Source organism: Pholis gunnellus (assembly GCF_910591455.1).
Source record: "Pholis gunnellus genome assembly, chromosome: 14".
Lineage (NCBI taxonomy): Eukaryota > Metazoa > Chordata > Actinopteri > Perciformes > Pholidae > Pholis > Pholis gunnellus.
In genome coordinates, this window is record NC_136541.1 from 6916443 (window position 1) to 6937478 (window position 21036).

At 41.1% G+C, this 21036-nt stretch overlaps 2 protein-coding genes across 4 annotated transcripts; one reads left to right on the forward strand and one right to left on the reverse strand.

Annotated features, from left to right (window-relative positions):
* The first annotated feature begins 491 nt into the window (after positions 1 to 491).
* On the forward strand, positions 492 to 9788 carry LOC306706031 (E3 ubiquitin/ISG15 ligase TRIM25-like). The gene is given in 16 exon segments (XM_079172942.1): positions 492 to 1165; positions 2138 to 2233; positions 2338 to 2571; positions 3264 to 3423; positions 3512 to 3613; positions 4027 to 4149; positions 4449 to 4488; positions 5169 to 5247; positions 5310 to 5909; positions 6626 to 6716; positions 6719 to 6818; positions 6820 to 7069; positions 7708 to 7867; positions 7953 to 8003; positions 8606 to 8665; positions 8764 to 9788. Coding segments are annotated over 16 exon segments (3276 nt in total). The 5' UTR covers positions 492 to 562; the 3' UTR covers positions 9291 to 9788.
* A 1314-nt stretch (positions 9789 to 11102) lies between these two features.
* eef1da (eukaryotic translation elongation factor 1 delta a (guanine nucleotide exchange protein)) lies at positions 11103 to 20739 on the reverse strand. Of its 3 annotated transcripts, XM_079173293.1 has the most exons (10): positions 20646 to 20723; positions 20145 to 20172; positions 19367 to 19402; positions 16793 to 16907; positions 14308 to 14364; positions 13356 to 13437; positions 13174 to 13262; positions 12835 to 13026; positions 12431 to 12625; positions 11103 to 11226 (listed from the first exon to the last, which is right to left on the reverse strand). In XM_079173293.1, the coding sequence occupies exons 3-10, from the start codon at positions 19378 to 19380 to the stop codon at positions 11188 to 11190; spliced, it is 783 nt and encodes a 260-aa protein (XP_079029419.1). In that variant the 5' UTR covers positions 19381 to 19402; positions 20145 to 20172; positions 20646 to 20723; the 3' UTR covers positions 11103 to 11187. The 3 variants fall into 3 exon arrangements, with proteins under 3 accessions (XP_079029419.1, XP_079029420.1, XP_079029421.1); XM_079173294.1 differs by lacking the exon at positions 14308 to 14364; XM_079173295.1 differs by lacking the exons at positions 14308 to 14364; positions 19367 to 19402; positions 20145 to 20172 and having other exon boundaries at positions 20646 to 20739.
* Positions 20740 to 21036: the final 297 nt, after the last annotated feature.

Consider the following 21036-nt stretch of genomic DNA (forward strand, 5'->3'; position numbering starts at 1 on the left):
CTTCATTTTTGAAGTTACTCAACTTTTATAGTTGCTTTTGAAGTTACTCTATTTTTAAAGTTGCCTTTGAAGTTACTTCATTTTTTAAGTTAATTAAAAAGTCATAGTATAGCATGTAAAAAAAAATGAAAGTGTTGGTATATTAAGCCGAAATAAATAAGAAAAGTGATAATTCAATTCAATTTCATTTGCATAGCACACTATCACAAATTAAATATTTGTCTACAGGGCCTCTGCCCTAAGACCCTTTTGTATTTAAATATAGTAGCGTACAAGCGTAAATATACAAGACGAATAGCCTACCTAAAATAAGAGACTTTCATAACCGTCTACATATTTTATATTTAGTGAGTATAGCGATCAAATATGTAATACTATCGAAGTTACATTATTTTGAAATTCAGTGATTTTTAAAAATTAAATTCCCTGCTGCAGTTTCCGGTAATGCCTCTCTGGCCACGCCCCCTCTTTTCACTTCCTGTAAACAAAGCAGCAGCTGTGTGTCAGTCAGTTTCCTGCGCTTTCGCTAATTTTCTACACCAACTTCAGCGTTTTTTCTACGATGGCTCAAGCCGGACTGGTGCTGGACAAGGACCAGTTCAACTGCTCGGTATGTCTGGACGTGTTGAGGGACCCCGTGACCATCCCATGCGGCCACAGCTACTGCTCGGACTGCATCCAGAACTACTGGGACCAGGACGACTACCTCGGGATCTTCGTGTGCCCGCAGTGCCGGCACAACTTCAACCCGAGGCCGGTGCTCAACAGGAACACCATGCTGGCCGACGTGGTAGAGAAATTCAAAAAGACGGGACTCCAAGAAGCCGCGACGACGACGCTCGCGAGTCAAAGTTTTGCCGAGGCCGGCGACGTGGAGTGCGACGTGTGCGCTGGAAGGAAAAACAAAGCCGTGAAGTCCTGTCTGGTGTGTCTGGCCTCCTACTGCGACGTGCACCTCCAGCCCCACTACGACTCTGCTGCCTTCAAGAAACACAAGCTGGTGTCGGCCTCCAAAAAGCTCCGAGAGACGATCTGTGGCCGCCACGACAAGCTGCTGGAGGTGTACTGCCGCACCGACAAGCAGTGCATCTGTTACCTGTGTCTGACAGACGAACACAAAGGCCACGACACGGTGCTGGCTGAGGCCGAGATACAACAGAAGCAGGTAATCAGTTCACCTGGTTGTCTTCTGTAGACCTGGTCTGATGTGATCTACACGGTGTAAAAGCATTGACATTCTCCTTCACTTCTGTTTTTTAGAAATGTCTTAAAGGTTTTGCAATTTTTTAATTGAATTTAATATCTGCATTTAAACAGCTCGTTGAGATAAAGGTCTCTTTCTCAGGAAAAAAAACATTTTTAGTATAAGGAAAAATTGTACAACCTGTACAAAATACATTGGTTCCATATTAAATACAGCATACATTGCATAAAAACTCTTTATCTTATCTTCAAAACTTTTTGTGATGTGTAGAGTCTTAGGTCTGGTCTACTGTGGTCTTGATGGAGGAAAAGCCCAGTTGAACAAATACAAAGTGGGATTTCAACAGTCTCTGTAAGCTCCATGTACATCTAGTCTAATATTAAACATTAAATATAATATTAAACCTACTACTAAAACTACTGCTTTACTTTTTGCTATAGATCTCGACCGATGTGGTCTGGTTGGAGGATAAAAAACAGTGAAATTGCCCTTTACTTCTGTTTTCCCAATGGTTAAATATTTGAAAACACAATTTATAAACACAAAATAAAAGTACAAGTGACAAAATGCTCAAGTATGTTTTTAAAAAATCCCTCTTTTATTCAGTTTTTTACTATATAAATAAAGGATTCTCAAATCTTAACAGGTCTTTATGGTCTCCATGTTAATCTAGTCCTGGTTTGAAAATATAAGTCCAGGGTTTTTTGGACTAAACCTGGTCTGATAGAGAAAAAGCTTTTATATTCCTTTTTTCCGTTCTCACAAATAGAGGAACGGTTCCATAAATCTGAAATGGGGTTTTAAACAACACCAATATACACATTTACGATATAATGAAATCAGTTGTTGTATTTGCAACATTAAAAAGTGGTGTAGTGAAACTATGCACACACTCAGATCTCCATGAAGTAAAAGTAACATTCTTTCCCTCAGGGGCAGCTTGCTGACATGAAGCAGAGCTCTCATCTGAGAATCCATCAAAGGGAAAAGGGAGCCCAGGAGATCAGACGAGCCATTTTCTCTCTCTCTGTAAGTGCCAACATCCTGCTTGTTCTGATGTATAAATACAGTAAATCACTACATACGTGCTTTAAAAAAAAGCCTTCTCTGTGTTGCTCCGTGTCTCCCTCCAGCGCTCTGCTCGGGTGGCGGCTGCGGAGAGCGACGCCGTCTTCACCGAACTGATTCGGTCGATTGAGCTGAAGCGCTTCGAGGTGAGAGAGCTGATCAACGCCCAGGAGAAGACGGCCATCAGTCACGCCGAGCAGCTGCTGGAGAAGATCCAGAAGGAGATCGCCGAGCTGAAGAAGAACGAGGCCGAGTTGGACGAACTGTCCCACACTGAGGACCACGTCCGTTTCCTTCAGGTACCGACGCTCAGATCGATACCACTAGTGGTGCATTTACTCAAGTACTACACCATAGTAGAGTAACGCTACCTCAATATTGTACTTGAGTATTGTCTGCCACTTTATACTTTGACTCCATGACATTTCAGAGGGAAATATTGTACTTTTTACTTCACTACATTAATGCATGACGTGTATGCAAATTAAGGTTTGCCCTGCAAAACACATGATGAGTTTGTAAAATATGATGCCTTATTCAGTGCACGATTAAACATTGTTTATTGATTAATTTTAGTCCTTAAAGTATTATCTTGTTGTTTTTTTTAAAGTAAGAACTAAGTGCTGTAATATTCCAAGCTGTTTTAAATGCAAACAAACTTTTTTCATAACATCTCGTAACACTATTACAGCAAACTGGCCAATTTTTAAAAACTAAAGTATCTTTTTTTTTCACTTGTTTTGGGAAAAATAAAATTTGAATCATATATTATACAAAGTTAAATACCATCAAATAAGTCATTTTTGCATTATTAGTTCTTTTGATACTTTGGGTATATTCTGTGGACAATACATTAGGACTTTAACTTGTCTTTTTAGTGTGGTGTTCCTACTTTAAGTAAAGGATCTGAATACTTCTTCCAGCACTGGACACCAAACAGGCCGGTTTTCCAGCAGAGTGACACTCTTTGTCTCCGTGTTTGTTATTCCAGAGTTGTCAGTCTCTCCACGCTCCACCTGTGCTGTCAGCTTTGCCTTCGGTCACCGTTGACCCCAACCTCACCTATGGCCCAGTGATGACAGCTGTGGCCGATTTTAAAGGACTATTGCAGGAGGTCTGCCAGGGAGGATTTGTCAGCATCTACGAGAAAGGTAAATACAAATGGATTTTATGTCAAGGACGTGTTTTTATACGATACAAATTACTGTGTCAACTCTGATTGTTGTCTCTCTTTTGTAGTGAGAGACATAGTGATTGTAGGTCCTCCAAATCCTGATGTACTGCAGGACACAACGCAGCCCAGTGATGGTGATTCAGCAGTACAAATGGAAGCAACACTAAGTGAGTATAAAACTGCCCGTGCTCGTTTTTAGAATAGGATTTTGCTGACTCAGCCAATTCCAGCTTTTAAAAAAGGTGTTGAAACACCCCAATACTTTTGCTAGTCGGTGATGCATTCATCAACTAGTACTAACAAAAATGTGATGTGAATATCAATAAATTCAAGCACTTGGTAAATAATTCCGTTCCATCACCAAACTGCTCTAAATTGATATTTAAACCCTGAAGAAACGCTGTCTGTGCATCTCATCCGTACCACATTATCATTCAGCGGGAACACCTTACTCAGCATGTTTGTTCATAGTAGAGTTCTCTGAATCTGCTGAAGTGGAAGGATGACAGTGCTGCAGATTCGGACAGGTTGGACAGCTGAGACTTTGCAGTAACCGTGCTTGTTCTCTTTGTGCTTGCAGTGATCCCTCCAGCTGGTCTAGACCAAAGTCCCGTGAACCCTCTACTTGGCCTAGATCAAAGTCCCGTGAACCCTCTCAACCCCTTTCTCCCTCCTGGACCCACTTTTTCCTTCTCACCATTTGGTAAATAAAGCTATTATCAAAATGTACAGGTATTTAAGCATTAAACAGTGTGCAGAGACCATTTTACACGAGAAAACCAAAAGCAAATCATGTCACAAATGTTCATTAAAGTGACGAAAAAAACAACAACTCAGTATAAATCCTGCAGTGGAGGAAGAAGTATTGAGATATTTTAGTTGAATAAAAGCCTTATTATCACACTATAAAAAAATACTCTGTTACAAATTATAGTCCATTTGAGAACTTATTTGTCGCCACAAGGTGCTGTAGACTTACTAATTCCTGTTCTGTCTGCCCAGGCACCAAACTCTCTTCAGGATCCAGACAGAGACACCTTCAGCGACGCTCTCACCCGAGGAGGAAATAGACTTGTAGTGGACATCAAAATCAACATTTCACAAGCAGCTAAACGGACTGAATGTCATTATACCTCAGTGTTCTTCTCACACAAATCTGTACTGACTAATTTGTATATTTAATAATTCATCTTTTAGTATTAATTTGTAGTTGTTTTCACCAATCAGCTATACATGCATCTCGCATTGTAGTGCAGATGGGAAAGAGTAATTAGAGCCACAGAATATCACGTAGACAATGCATTTACTTTAAAGTATTAAGCAGCATGAAGCAGGCCTGACGCACTACATCTTCTTTCTGTATTTGAAAGGAAATTGCCTTGAAAGTCACTCAGATTTTCCTTTTTTTTTAACATGGTTATGCTTTTTATAATGTTTTAACTAAAGCTACAAAACAATAATTTTGCTTTACAGACGTGTGTAGTAAGATATTGAGATTTCTGAATTGCTGACATTAAAAAAAACACATGTAGAGACTAAACTCTCATGGGTGGTGTTTATTTGCATGGAGGCTGGTTTACACTTTGAACTAATACACGTTTCTGGTGTCGAAGTGGAAAAACAGGTTGACTGCGAACACACTGCAGTGCTTTTGTTTAAAATGTTATACATCAAATAACAACGACAGGTCAGTGCATGTGCATCTAATATGAACTCACGTAGGAGGGAGAGGTGGTTCAATAGAAGGTTCTTTGCTCGGGTAGCTCGAGCTGGTGTGCTGGCTGTGGATTGGATGCTTCAGGTGAAACCCGAGAGGCTGTAATCAGCACACCTGTCAGCCACGCCCCTCTTTGTCCCTTGTAGTTTCGGTGTGGGAAAATGGCAGCAACAACTATTTCAATTGAACAAGACCAGTTTTGCTGTTCGGTGTGCCTGGAGGTTTTAAGAGATCCGGTGACGATCCCCTGTGGGCACAGCTACTGTCTGGACTGCATTGAAGACTACTGGAACAGGGCCAAGCAGAAGGGCCAGTACAGCTGCCCGCAGTGCAGGCAGGTGTTTAACCCGAGACCGCTGCTGAGTAGGAACACAGTTCTGGGGGAAGTGGTGGAAACGTTTCTACAGTCTGGAGTTCAAGCTGCGGCTCAGACCTTGGCCAAGCCGGAGGAAGCGAAATGCAGTGTTTGCACAGTGAGAAAAAGCAAAGCTGTTAAATCCTGCCTTGTGTGCTCGGAGTCTTACTGTGCGCCACACTTGAGAGTCCACGAGGACCGCTTTCGGGGGAAGACTCATAAATTGATTCCAGCTGTGGAACAGCTGAGACAGAAGTTGTGCCCGCTGCACGATAAAGCGTTGAGGCTGTACTGTCGCACTGACCAGCAGTGTGTGTGCTCCCAGTGTGCTCAAGAGAGACACAAGGGCCATGACGCGGTCTCAGTGCTGGATGAGCGAGCGACACAACAGGTGAGTGTTGATGCTCAAATTCTGCTTGAACTAACAGCTTGAACTACAATCGGACAAACCTAGATTACAATTTGTTTTATAAATGATATAAATATTGTATAACATGTACGTTTTCGAAGCATTCTTTTTTTTTTTTTTTTTTTTACAGAGGATGTATATGATTATGTATTTTTGTTGAGGCTGAGAAGATATAACCTGATTACATCTCTATTACATCATCAGGGTTATTTTAGCTGTTGGACTGACAGTGCTGGAAGAACTATTCAAATAATTGATTTTAGTCAAATAAGAAATACCACCGTGTAAACAATCTCATGTAAAAGTCCTGCATTCAAAATCTGTACAGTATTGGCATCAAACATAGTTTACTACATACAAAAAGACAGTAGGGTAACTCATTTTCATCCTGTTTGGGGTTACAAACAGACACAACAGATCCATAAGGATACGTCTTATACAGTTTAGTATAAAGGTTTCAACATTTCAAAAATGAAATGGGGCTTGAACAATGTGATCTAGTCCTGCAGACATGTCTTATACTCTGATGTTACTGTGTCAAAAGTTTAGGTTGATAGACCAAAGGCCTTCCAGTGCAATCCAATCCTTTTGATTGTAAAATCCAAACTTTCCATCTTGAAAGTCAACCGTGAAAAAACACATTGGACTGAGCAGCCGGAGGGACTCTGTGTGATATTCATCTTTTTGTATTCTCTCAGAAAAAACTCCAAGACGCCTCTTTGAAGTCTGTGCAGAAATTGAAGGACACGGAGAAGGAACTTAGATACGTTGTCCGATACATCAAGGTGAGTGCGTCTTCCATATAGGAGCTTTAAATATGCGGTTGACATACTGCCCTTTATATATATATATATATACGGTCTGTGCATACATGCCAACACTAAACATGAAACCGTTATGCTCCACAGCACTCCACAGACGCAGCGGTGGAGGAGAGTGAGAGGGTTTTCTCCAAGCTCATCCGCTCCATAGAGAAACAAAGCAGTGAGGTGAGGGAGGTGATGAGAGTCCAGGAGAGAGCAGCCGTGGGGCGGGCGGAGGAGCTGCTGGAGAAGATCCAGAGGGAGATCGTGGAGCTCAGGAGGACCGATGCTGAGCTGGAGAAGATTTCCCGTACCGAGGACCACGTCCACTTCTTTCAGGTATAGAACATAACTCGGCCAGTGGTGTGGAGGAATAAGGTCGGCCCGGTCATGTATTTATCAGAGTGGTGGAAGTAACTTAAGTACATTTACTCTAGTACAATTTTGAGGTACTTGTAACTTACTGAGTCTTTGGATTTTCTGCTGTTTTATACTTTTACTCCACTGCTATTCAGAGGCAAATATTGTAGTTTTTACTCCACTACATTTATTTAAGAACGTAAATCAGTGGTTGTTTTCTAATTCAGATTAATGATACAAATAGATTATATTATTGTGATATATTAATACCTTTTATTGATCCTCAGGGAAATTCACAAGCTACCCAAATACATTAAAACTAGCCACCTCCCCACCTTTAGCAGAAAACTAAATAAAAAATACAAAACAATGTGTACTAACACACTGAGGCAGCCATCCGCAGCGCCATCTTGGATTCTTCTGTCCCACCATGTTTACGTTTAAGATGTATGAAGACATTTAACACAAGGCAAACATGCTTCTTGACAGTTAATATGATTTTAATTGCAGCGTGAACTTGATGAACATAACCCATGAAGGGATTCCTCCTCCTTTTTGTCAGGGTTTTTGCATTTAAATATCGTCTTCTAGTTTGGTTGTGTTGCATGTCCTCACAGAAGTGCAAGACTCTTCAGTTCCCTGCAAAGACTGTGGAGCTGCCCAGCACTGATGTGCTTCAATATATGATGTATAAAACTATGAGAGGAGCCCTGGCCGATCTCAAAGACAGTCTGGATGAAAGCCTTGAAAGAGAATTCAACAGGATCTCTGATAAAGGTGTGTTCTCTCTTTTACACGTGATCACCACAAACATGATTATTTAGTGAACAGTAAACACTTATTTGCTTGTTTGCATTTCTAGTAATTTCATTGAAGGAAACCAGCAGTCAAAGTACTTCTGAAAAGACTAAAGGTACGTGAGGTTCTTCAGTGGTTACATTGACTGATGACTGAATTGTCCAATATCATCTCAGCAACTGTAGCTATAAAATAGAAGGTCTGTAAATATCAGGAATGGATTATTGTAACACACTATCATGCATGTAGCCGTCAAGTGCACATTTAAGATCCCTTTTACAAGATTTCAGTTATAAAAGAAGTCAGCTTAGAACCTTTAAAAAGTGATCCGTACTCTGCGTTTTAACTAATTTATGGAGGAAACTCTAGCTTAATCTAGCCATTTAGTTTATCTACAGTTAGTAGAATCTTCCAGTTAACAGCCGGCTACTCACAGTCTCAAGTCAAACATGGTGCCATAGTTGCTGAATTCATCCACAATTGTGCCGGAATTTAAAAAGCTGAAATGCACCTTGGGAGTTGTAGTTATGTCATGTACACGGGCTTGTACCTTAAACCTTTTTGAACCAGATGTCTCCAAACAAATGGGAAATCTTTTTTTTTTTACTGTTTGATTTAACCAGGAGAGTTGATGTTTATCCAAACAGCAGAATTACTACAACTTTCAAATAGTTTTGTTGTATTTCATATTTCTTATTCCCTACATCTGTCTAACAGCAAAAGACACCAACTTACCATACAACTCAGAACCGAAGACGAGAGCGGATTTTCTACAATGTGAGTACACTTCTTTGATAAACCCTAACTATCATCCATCCTTATGAAACCAATGACTAATTGTTGGGAGTCTGACGATGTGCATCTACTGTGTCCAGATTACAATGATTTAGTCCTGGACCCGAACACAGCCAACGCTTATCTGAGCTTCTCTGATGGTCGGAGAGGGGTGACCACACGGTCAGAGCCACAGCCGTACCCAGACCACCCGCATCGCTTCACCAGCTGGGCCCAGGTGCTGGGCAGAGCTGGGATGGCTGGGCGCTGCTACTGGGAGGTGGAGTGGGCTGGTAACGGAGGGGTCTCCATCGGCGTCTGCTACAAAAACATGGGCAGGAGTGGCGCAGGGAGCGACAGCAAGCTCGGACACAACTCCAAATCCTGGAGCCTGGACTGCTCTTCCTCAGGCTGTTCATTTCAGCACAATAAGGAGAGTGTGACCATCGGCGCTGCCTGCTGCAGCAGGATTGGAGTGTATCTGCACTTCAGGGGTGGGACTTTGTCTTTCTACAACATTGCTGATACAATGGTTTTACTCCATAAAGTCAAGACCACATTTAGCCAGCCTGTGTACGCAGGGTTCTGGGTGGGTTTGAGCTCTACTTTGAGGCTGTGCTCTCTATAAATGTGAAGATGAGAGCACTCCATCAACAGTTCTCAAGCAACTTTATGGGGTTCAAAATATTATCATTTGACTGACTATAATAATGAAACTGAGACGGATGTTAGTGCTCAAAACGTAGCATTTTAGGAAGCATGCAAGCCAGGAGCAGCAGCTGCTGCACTAAGGTAGAGCAGTTCAGCAGCTGTGGAGCTAAGAGCTTACTGAAGGCAACGTCTGGACTCTGGATCTTCAAAGAAAAGTAGGAGTCAAGGTGTATATTTATGTTATGTAGTGATTTATTGCATCACATCCATTTTTAATGAATCATTTGTTCATCAAAGCTATTTTAATTCAATAATAAAGCATTTAATGTCTGATACACATCGACTATGAATATTTTCATAATTCCCCCTCAACATTCAAAGCAGAAGTTTTGACATTTTGAGAAATAATATTCATATTATACAATGACATTTGTGTATAACAATGTTACAAAATCTGACATTTTTGTAGCATACTATACTGACATACTATAACTTTTTATGGCTTACTATTCTGACTTTTTTTATAACCTATATATTTTTTTTGAGATTTTACAACATGACTTTTCTATACGGCATACTGTACTATGAGTTCTTTTGACATACTATGCTATGACTTATTTAGGATATACTATCGTAAGACTTTTTTTATGACAGGTGTTTTTGGTCCAAACTGTTCAGAGGGTTCGTTCTTTAAATAGCTGTTTAAAAGTGTCTGTTGCAGGTGCTGAACTATTTAAAAGTTCCTCCGCTCTGAAAAATCCAACACTAAACTTTTTGAATTACATTTTTATGACATACTATACGATGACATTTTGATTAAATTATGACCTCTACTTTATGGCATATTATCAGTGAATTGTTTTGTTGACTTATACGCCTTTTTTCAACAGACTATATACTATGACTTTTGTATTAAACACTTTCTTTTCCACATTTTATAGTTTTTTATTTATTCTTTCGACATGCTACACAATTACTCTTATGGCTTCTTTCGTCATACTGTACTTTTTTGACATAATCCAGTATATTCTCTGCACATCCATCAGCTTGTGGTTTGGATCCGCCACCAGAAAGGACAGGAACAGACTTACCTGGAACAGTCCACTTCCAGAGTCAGGGAACAGGAAATAAATGCAGACTGTTCACACCCTGGTACACAACCTGTTTCAGCTTCCTCACTGGGAGGCGCTACAGGATGCTATGCTCCCGACAAGTACAGTTTCTCTATAACTGATGTAAAGTGTTGATTAGTCAATATCCCTCTAAAACCAAAATATCAACTGTTCCTGTTAGTTTTACAGTATCCATTGATACATTGGTTTTTGAATACTTATCATTTTTCAATGTCACTATACTCCCTATACAGTATATTGTCATGTCTTTCTTGTATACACTGTAAATAATTATCCAGTCCATGTAGATTAATTCAGTATTCATTTCTTTGTACCATTTGTAGTTTTTACGACTTACAAAACTTGATTTGTATATACATTTTATAATATTGTTGGTAATTGGTGCATTAATATAAATACATATACACATATTACTTTTTTCAACATGCTATACTAGGATTTTTAAAGGACTTTTTTCCACGTTATATGACTTTACTGTGATGTTTTTATGACTTTTCAACATGGTATACACACTTACTTTTCAACAGTCTATTATTCTCTAATTGCTTTGGCTGTGCTCTCTTAAGATGAAGATGCACTCAAACGGTTCTCAAGTAATCTTGCTAGTTAAGAAAAAAAGTATGTTTGACTTAAGATAATAATTACACAGACAATGGTTAGTGCTCAAAACTTTACATTTTAATAAACGTGCAAGCCAGGAGCAGCAGCAACACTTTGGTGAAGCAAGTCAGCTGAGTGAGCTTAGATCTTATTGAAGGCAGCAACATCTATACTCTGGATCTGCAACAGAAGAAAAGTAGTTCAGGGTTATATTTGAGCGTATTCATGTGACATTGATTGTGCATTAAAGCCATTTCAATAAAATAGTACATTAAAGCAGTTTTATTTAAATTCAATGGTTAAGCATTCAAGTATGAAACTTTAGCATTCACAAATTTTAATTTCTTCCCCCTCAACATTTAACTCCAAAATTCAACATTTTGTAAATATGCTTATTCAGTTTCTGGCAGAGATTTAGATGAAATCGATACCACACTTGAATCCATTATGTTCAAGCTACAGCCAGCAGATAGTCAGCTGAGTTCAGCACAAAGACTGGAATCAGGGCAACAGCTAACCTGACTCTGTGCAAAGTAACAATATCTGTCTACCAGCACTGCTAAAGCTCAATACATGAACACTCTACATCTAGTTAGTTTAATCCATAAAACAAATGGGTCTTATGTTTTATGACTCAGCCAACGTAACCCTGGTGCCAGTATGTGGATTTTGCCGGCTGTTCTCCTTGGTCAAGTATTTGTGCTACACTAAAGGATGTCTGTCAATTAAATATCAGGCTGCAGACAAAGTTGTATCAATCTTATTTAGTTTTCCAACAGAAAGAAAATTAGCTTATTTTCTAAGAAGATAAACTATTAAAATCATTTTTAGGACATGATATCCTACATTTATCCTGGAGGACATTTTTTGTTCTTTGAGTTAACAAAAGGTTTGAGTCACCCTGTAATACTATCGAACAATGTAGATGATTTTATTTCATCTGGAAAGAGATTAACACGGCGTACAGCAGAAGACAACGGAATGTCATCTGTGGGGCTCAATGCATTTAAAATGACAAACGAGTTCAGCAGCAACAAGTCTTTACCCGTTACTTTAGAAAGTCCACGAAACACACGGTCAACATTGGGACACTATTCATGATCTACTCCGGGACAAGGACAACGGTTCAGTGAGGTCTGGGATTAAACCGGGTAAAATTCAGTGTAGTTACATGCAATTAAATGGCTACAGTCGGCTTTCTTAAATGTTATGTTAACAAAACCTGGTTTCTCCAATGATAGTTTGTCCGAAGGACGCCCATTGCTTGGTCATGTATACAAGTTTCTATAAAACCTTTTACAAGTGCACAGGTACGACTCAAGGTAATTTAACTGAAGTCATCGGATTATGGCGCACAGATTACATCAAAGTGGTCGTTACTTACATAGTCCTCAAACTTGGTGATCTCCTCCTCCAGGATGTCGGTGCCGACTTTGTCGTCCTCGACCACGCAGTTGATCTGCAGCTTCTTGATGCCGTAGCCGACTGGCAGCAGTTTGGATGCTCCCCACAGGAGCCCGTCCATCTGCACAGACCGCACACACTCCTCCAGCTTCGCCATATCAGTCTCATCGTCCCACTAAGGAAAGACACACAGAACATTCATTCAACCAGAGCCTTAAAAGACTAAAGTCAACACTATTTGCAGCAGAATTCATGGCATGGGAAGACACATTTCCTGATTTTAAAGAAGTTTCTCCATCACTGTATGTTCCCTATAAGAGAACACAACCACAATGTAACTAGCATATGAATGAGTCACATGATACAGTTTAGGAAGACACGTACGGGCTTAACGTCCAACAGGATGGATGACTTGGCGATGAGGGTGGGTTTCTTGGACTTCTTGGCTGCATAGGCATCCAGGCGCTCCTGTTTGATGCGTTCTGCCTCCTCGTCGTCGTCATCACTGCCGAACAAGTCAACGTCGTCTGAATCATCGTCGTCATTTTCCACCTTTACCTGTTTGACTGGAGCAGCCTGGACGAAACAATGGAAAAGGACAGGAACACTTTCTGTAAAGGTGTGCTCTTCAGAGGGCTTTTTCAATCTTTCTTACAGTTGTTTTATAAATAGAGAGAACATATGAATGTACCTAACAAAAATACCAAATTTGTAGTCCTCTACCTTAGCACATGTGACGGCCGCTGGGCTCTTTTCCAGCCCAGCCACTCTGGACTCCAGCTTCTGCAGGGCTGCTCTCATCTCCTCCACCACTGACAAGCAAACACGATACGAAAAAGTTAAGTATTAATACTGCAAAAGTAAGAGTAAGCTCAGGAAGACATTCAAAAACACTCAACACGCACCTTTGTGCAGTGTCTGGTTCTCCAGTTCCATGCTCTTCATCCGAGAAACCAGCTCCTGGTCTCCTCCTGCATGTGAGGATGACTATGGAAAGATAAACACAAATGAATTAGTAAGTGTCATCTTGCAGGTCAGAGCTCAAATGGTGACAAAGCAAAAAGGCCTCTCCTCCAGGTGGAGACGATCCGAGTCTGAAGAGAAGCAAGCTAAATAAAAAATAGTGAGGTTTAAAAAGAAACCCATGCGAGGCTAAAACCTATGATGATTTGGATACACTTCACACACAAACACACACACACAATGCTGATGTTAAAATGAAACCCTGTGATCACTATTAAACAGATGATTTAATGTTGACAACAGCATGCAGGCAAACTTGGCCCAAAATCAATAACACCACAAAACATGCTACTTAATTACATTTATCAGTAGATATCTTTGGATAGAGCTAAACTAGCAATTTCCCCATTTCCAGTCTTTGTGCTAAGCTAAGCTACGACAGATAAGAGTAGTATTAAACATCTGACGTAGCTCTCGGCCACAATATGAATACGAGTATTTACCAAAATGTCAAACTATTCCCTTAAGTTTAATGAATTATTGAGAATTTCATTAGGTAACCGTCACTACATATAACAATTGAGCTTTAAAGTTTCATGTTGAAAGTAATAAAAATACTTTTACCATTCTAATGGTGATGATAATAAAGATCACAACACCAAACAAATCATCAAGATTAATATTTTCATTTGCATCAGTTAGCGGAAGCGTGTGAAGCCCCAAAACAATATGCCAGCTGGTAAGATGGTGGTTCATGGTGAGACGTCTTAGTGCCGTGATAACAGCAGCACACTCCACTCCAGGCAGCAGCAGACTCAGCCAGCACACTCAGCCGAGTCTCAGTCATGCAGCGTTCACACGCCCGAGCAGCGAAGCTGGAACAGGAAGTCTTACGTTTCTGTGCCGCCGTTTTAGCTGGGACCCTTTGGGCTGCTGCAGGGCCGATTTTGCCTGCACCCGGTGATGTACACAGTGAACGTAATGGGGGGGAACACGAAGACAAGAAGAAAAGTACTGGTTGGAGGTAGAAAGTTGGATGCTACAACTTTAGAGTCGTCACTAATAGGATGGAATTTGATGTCAATGTTGTCAGAGAAGAAGGACGAAACACTCAACATCACAAATCAAATAACTGAGCACAAACTCACTAGTGTCAAACCAGCTCTATGGAACCTTTTAAACAGTTATAAATACTAGAGTAGCTCTTTTTGCTTTGATGAATTCTAACTTATCCAGCGCTATTCCAACGCAAAAATAAGAGTAGAGGCCATTACACACTGGGGACATATTTATTTGTGCAATAAATTTGCACGTCAATATATTTTTTCCAACTGTTTTGTTTCACGAGTACTTTCAGACAAAATGTGAATATTTCACGGCAAAAAAGCATTTCAGGTATTTTGCGAAAGGATGTCGATTTTCACACCGTGAATACAAGCATCACCCAATCAATGTTGTACAAAACAGACATATTTAAAACATACACTTTAGAGGCCCAGTGCTCCGAACCGAGATGGCAAACTTTATTACTCCTTTCAACCTCGACAAAGGCAGAACAGACCAGATCCACTCTGTATGTTCTTACCTTTCACAATAAAATCCCTTTACATATATAGGACACTGCGTAACTGTTTACCAGAGAGAATTAAACTTCACCAAATGAAACGTATTAAAGTAGCCTACAGTAGCTTAGGCCATACAATAATGAACCTCTGACTGCTCTGGTCCAATAGGATCGTGGTAGGCGGGCCTCTGCAAATCTACTCTCGAACCGTATTGAAAAGAGTTGCAACTGCAAATTCACGTCGCTGCAGTTACGAATATTTTTGATGCAAAATATTAACGTTGAGTATTTTACATTATCGTGTCATTTATTCATCACAAAAGTCTCTCCTTGTTGCTGCCACAGACAGCTTGCAGAGAAACGGTATGAGGCAGGAACTCTAGGAGGGAATCTGGAGGAACAGCTGCAGCTACCAAAATGCTTTTACGGTGCATAAGGGCATGCAGGTATTGTTTTTAGACAGACCTAAAACATGTGAACGAATCCTTAAAAAGGGTAACAGTTAAATATCTAATGATGAGAGAAAGCAGATTTTTGTTTATGCAAAAATGACCACACTTATACTGCCAACAAAAAAGTAAATGACATTTATGTAAAGACAAACAACTTACTGACTGATTGCAATGAAGATGATGGGAGCAGCAAGCAGAGACGACGGGGTGAATACGTTCCGTGTCATGCATAAAGCACTTCTCTTGTGAAGCGCAGACGAAATGTTTTCAGCGACTAAAAGCTTAAATGTCCCCTATGACCTGCTGTCTCTTTATTTAAATCATAATTTCATATTTAAACAGATATCTTTCAGGGCTGGTACACGAACATTAGTGAGTACAGTCCTGCCACTACAGGGGTGTTTCTGTGGCTCATTCGGAGGACAGTACTCACTCCGTTTAGGGCCTGCAGGATATTCTGTCGGGATTTAGCAATGTCCTGCAGGATGCCATTAACCTCTCTCTCCTGCAGGTGTATGTGGGCCAAGCAGTGATGAAGCGGAAGCAGCGAGAAAGACACAAAGCAGAATGCAAAACGGACAAAAGCAGGATGGAACCATACACCCAACATTCAGCATGACTTATCAAAACACTTGAGGCAAATAAAAGTGAGCTACATGCTTATCAAGTTCCTCATGATTAAATGTAAACGGTTATGCACATTTTGGCAGCGTGCATTAAGGCAACACAAACCCAGGATGATGTTTGTGTTGCATGGTGCATTCATGGTGCAGCTGTCATTTTCCCACTTCATATATATCCTGAAAACCACTCATCTCATTTGTAACTGGGCAACAGTGGAGATGCATTTCTCAGAACTCATCACGTAAAACAAAAACTGTCTGCATCGCTGTCTGTGCTTTGGGTGAAAGAACTCTTTAAAAGAACTCTTAAGTGATCTCTAATCTAATCTCCATTGTTTTAAAGGCTTGTGTAGAGACTCTCTGCTGCTCTGGACAACCTGAGAAGCAGAGGCAGCTGCCAAACCACCTGACCCCTCTCACTAGGACGTGCCACTTCTAAATCGAGTGGCTTGACTCTCATGCACACAGCTGCTCCGGGCTACAGAGGGCTGACGATGATGTAACTATTGCTTAACATGCTGGTGACTGACAGGGCAGCGTGAGCTGATGAGGTGTCAGGCAAGAGGCGAAAGAGACTTCAAAAGCTGGCAGCAAGAGACACGAGGAGGATTGGAAATAAAGGTTGTCTAAAAAAACAACAACAGAGTCCTTATGTCAAGGAAGGATCAGATTGATGCAAATTGCTTTTGGACCGCATAAAAAAAAAACAGGCTTTCAAAAGAAGCAGAAAAGCGGTGTACCTGTGAGGAGGGTCCGTTGGCTCCCTCGTAGAAGCACTTCTCGGCCTCATCGTAGCACCGTTTGTCGAACCAGATGTTCTCTGAGGCGAGGCACTGCACTCCGCTCATCTTGGTACTGAGCAGGGAATCGGAAAATCAGGAGAAGTAAGACAACGCAGAGAAGACCCAACCAAACACTGATTTGCATCCAACATTTTTTGCATTTTCTCTACCGACCAGCAGCCACGACCATGATGTGTTTAATCGTTAAAGCCAGCGCAATGAGTGACAAGAAATGAGTGACAGAACACGGCATGACCGGGACACCGTATATTACAGGCTACAGCATGCACAGCCACAGATGGGGTTGTGGGTGGAATAGGGAGAGACAAAACAAAGCGGAACGCAGACAGTTTCAACCATAAATTAACCGCAGAATAAAAGGCCTTTTGTTACTGTAAAATAAAAAGTAACATTAAAAAAAAAGGGGTGAAAGACTACTGCATATATGGTTGACCTCCATTCTCATTTCGCTGACGGGTTACTGCAGCAGACAGGCATCTACACATTCCTCAGTCAGACAGTTGCCTGGTCTGCAAAGTCTGGATTATAGAACAAAAGGTTGGTCGACTCGCTGTCCGCCAACAACCCCCACCCTTACTGATAGCAGCGGTCCACTTCTTTGTGTGATAATCAAACAGACCATGTTTACTACACGGCATGTTGTGCGCTCATACCTAATGTGACACCAATTCAGACTCAGTGGGCGTAAAAACAAATAAATGCAAGGGGCTGTATGGATGCAGGCGTAGGTACCGGTGAGACGAAATAAAGGTTAGTCACGTCCCAGAACACTGCAGAGCCTTTAAATATTCTGTGACAGGATGTTACAAGTTATCAGTGTGAAAATAATCTGATCTTAAGCCACAATGATGAGATAAATAGAAATACAGATATCACATTACAAATAATCAACTGGCCACTGCAGCACCTTGAAATGATGTTGAATGGCAAAAGTTGAGAGGTTTTGCAGGAGCCCTCTGTATTCACACCCCTGCTGTGTCGATGGATTGATCTCATTTAAATGAATGAGCATGCCATGTTATTGAATGTCTGAATGTTGCCTAAACAAAAAAATCCAAACAAAGGCCCATTCATAAACCTGTACCTCAAAAACATAATACACAAGTTAGCAAAACCGAAAAAGGCCAAACAAGAATGCAGGACAGACCACAAATTGCAAAAGTAAATAAACGAAATCATCCGAAAACACACATCCCGTCTCTTCCATTCCCTGTGTGAGAGGTGGCATACTTGTCCCATCTGGGCCTGCTTTGCGTCTCAGAGAGGACCCTCTTCCTCTGGGCCGGCCCCTTTCTGCCTTTGGCCCCCTGCTCGGTCTCGGAGGAGGTGCGATTGCGGCCCCAGCTGTAACGGCGGTAGGGGACACCGGAGGCCTTCACGGTGGTGGCGGGGTAACCCTGATCCTGACCGCGGCTGCGGCTAGCCTGGAAGGTCCTGTTGCTTCTGCTGTGCGGACTCCTCGGAGAAAAGGACTGCGGCCCGTTGCCGTTAGAGGCGAGCCGCCGTTGGTAGCTGCTCTCGGCCTGCTCAAAGGCACTGCGGTTGTACGCGTTTCCCTCTGCCTGCATGCCCTGGAGGATGGGGCTTTTACCATAGGAGCCGTTCGCCTCCATGGAAGGGCTCGACCACTCCTCTTCAGCCCCAGAGCTGTGGCCCTCTGACAAACGCGTGCGCCGCCGCAGCCTCCCAAACTGGACTTTGTCTCCGCTGATGACGGGACTGTTTCCCTGCCTGAAGGTCCCCACTGGCACGGCATCTCTAAGGAATCCTCCTTGCTGACGGTTCGGCCAAGACTGATCCATTCCTCTATTAAAAACGGGCTCTCTTCTCTACTCACTTTTGTGTTCGTGATGAGAGAAAAGAAGCAACAGGTAGAAGCTAAAGCCATTAGTTCAGTGTGAAGATGGCATCACAAAAAGGAACTTAAGACGCATCAAAGAAAGCTCATCAAACAGCTGATATGTGATGCCAATGTGGTCTTGTGGGCAAAGAGACGGTGGATTGATCAATCGCTAACGTGTTCAGAATGAGCTGTCTGACAATAGAAGACGCAAACTGAGAATGCAAAAGACTCAATCGTGTTTGCTTTTAGGATCGTGGAATAACAGTTCATTGATCAATCTCACATTGGACTTTCAAACACCAAAGCCAGAGCAAACGATGCAAAATGTAATGTGACAAATGGCCAACATTAAGGTTAGGATGCGTTTACAGTGTTTCCTCAATATTAATTTTAAATCTAAATTTACAAATATTTACCGCATATTTTTTAAATATTGATTTTATGATTAAGAAGCATTGTAGTCGTAATTTGAAACTTGCAGGATGAATAACATCAAGATAATGACACATATAATAATAATAATAATAATAATAATAATAATAATAATAATAATAATAATAATAATCAGCAGCTGTGTCACATTATTGAGGAAACACTGTGTTTATGCATTGAATACGTTTCTTTTGAAACATTAAAATACCCAACCTGTGCAACCGGGTGTGGCTCACCTTTGTTTTGGCATGCTGAAGGATAATGTATGCTTCCTATCGTGGGATGGAATATTTACAAAGAAATCACAAGACAATCCAAATGTTTCTGATAGCAACACTTCCTTTAAAACATGCAGCCAAACTTCACACATAGACACTAGATACATTTCCGTGCATGAAATAATAATAAAACCTAGCCTAACCACATGAAAATACAAAAACAACTTGCAAACATGCAATGTATTACCTATAGCACGGTTAGTGCAGATAAAAACTCAGTTTGTAAGGTACACCCAGCATGGATCATTTTGGAGGATACAGTTTTTAGCTGTTGAATTATGTTGCACAAATCTAAGAGGAGTTTGTAATGTTTTGTCTTCCTCATTAAGAGCTGCAACAACAATTGCTTGGGTCACTTTTCATGAAAAGATTCATGCACAAACCTCATACATATTTTGTTTCTCTAACTGTTGGTTGGAGAAAGTGGGCAATTAGAATTTGATACCGTGGGCTCTGGGCATTGAAAATATTTCTGTCATTTTGCAGACAAAAATAGGGAAGAAAATTACAGATGTATCAATAATGGAAATGATGCAGCTCTATCGTTGACTCAACACTTCTCAGAAACATTTTAACCTCCATAAGTGTGACAGTCACTGCAGGTCTCTTCTGTTAGACTAGTAGCTGGATGTACTTAACGAACTAGCAACTGAGTACACATGACTTACACTTCATATGACAGCAATACACCATGTTAGAGCATCAGCTGAACAGCAGCTGCAACACAAACTCTCACCTTTGGTAACGTTAACTGGAATGGAAAACTAGGGTGCAACACAGAAATAAGAGACACGTGTTCATAAAATACAAAACCTCATGGACAAACAACCACAGGATTATTTATATGCGTTTATGAATACTAGAATAAAAACACTGGGACTCAATGGACATAGGTGGTGGGGGGGGGGGGGGGGGGGGGTACAAATAACTGTGCAAGTAGCCAACAATGTCATTTAAGAAAGAAACACAAATTGGCAATTCGTGTACGATACCAGTCACATTCAAAGTGATATAAAACCCGTGTTGTATTCCGTCTGTTGCCTGCTCACTCTTACACGAGCTAAAGTTAGGAGACAAGAAGTTTTTTTTGACAGCCACTGCAACTTGTAGCTAGTTTCTTTGACCACGTGGCGCTAATAAAACTCCGAATTCAAAAATACTTTGAGAGTTTTAACAAAGAGTAACGTTTTTGTTATAATTCAGGTCGGTTGTAAAAAGACAATTCTTCTCCACTTACTCTTGTTTAGTTCGATGTTTTATTGCTTGGTAACCGTTCCTTTGCGTGCTGCCTTGGCCGTAATCCGACAGGGAAAGAGGACAGGCATTAGAGGGCCGCCTATATTCTTCCGTGTGAGAGGGGGGAGAGGTCCGTTAGCTTCTCCACGACTTCATCGAAGAGTTCCGCTATTGTAGAATGTTTATTAAAAAAAGATAAGAACACATATATACACATGAAAGTAAGACATTATCTGTGGATCCTGGAGATAAACACGGATCTGTGTTTTCAATACCATTTAGGTCGTACCTTCAGATTGGTATGATCCATTTTGGCCAAAGACTTCATCTCCCATGATTCTAAGCGAACGGCAGTAGTTCTTCTGTCGGGCCAGGCCCAGCCGTGCAGTCAA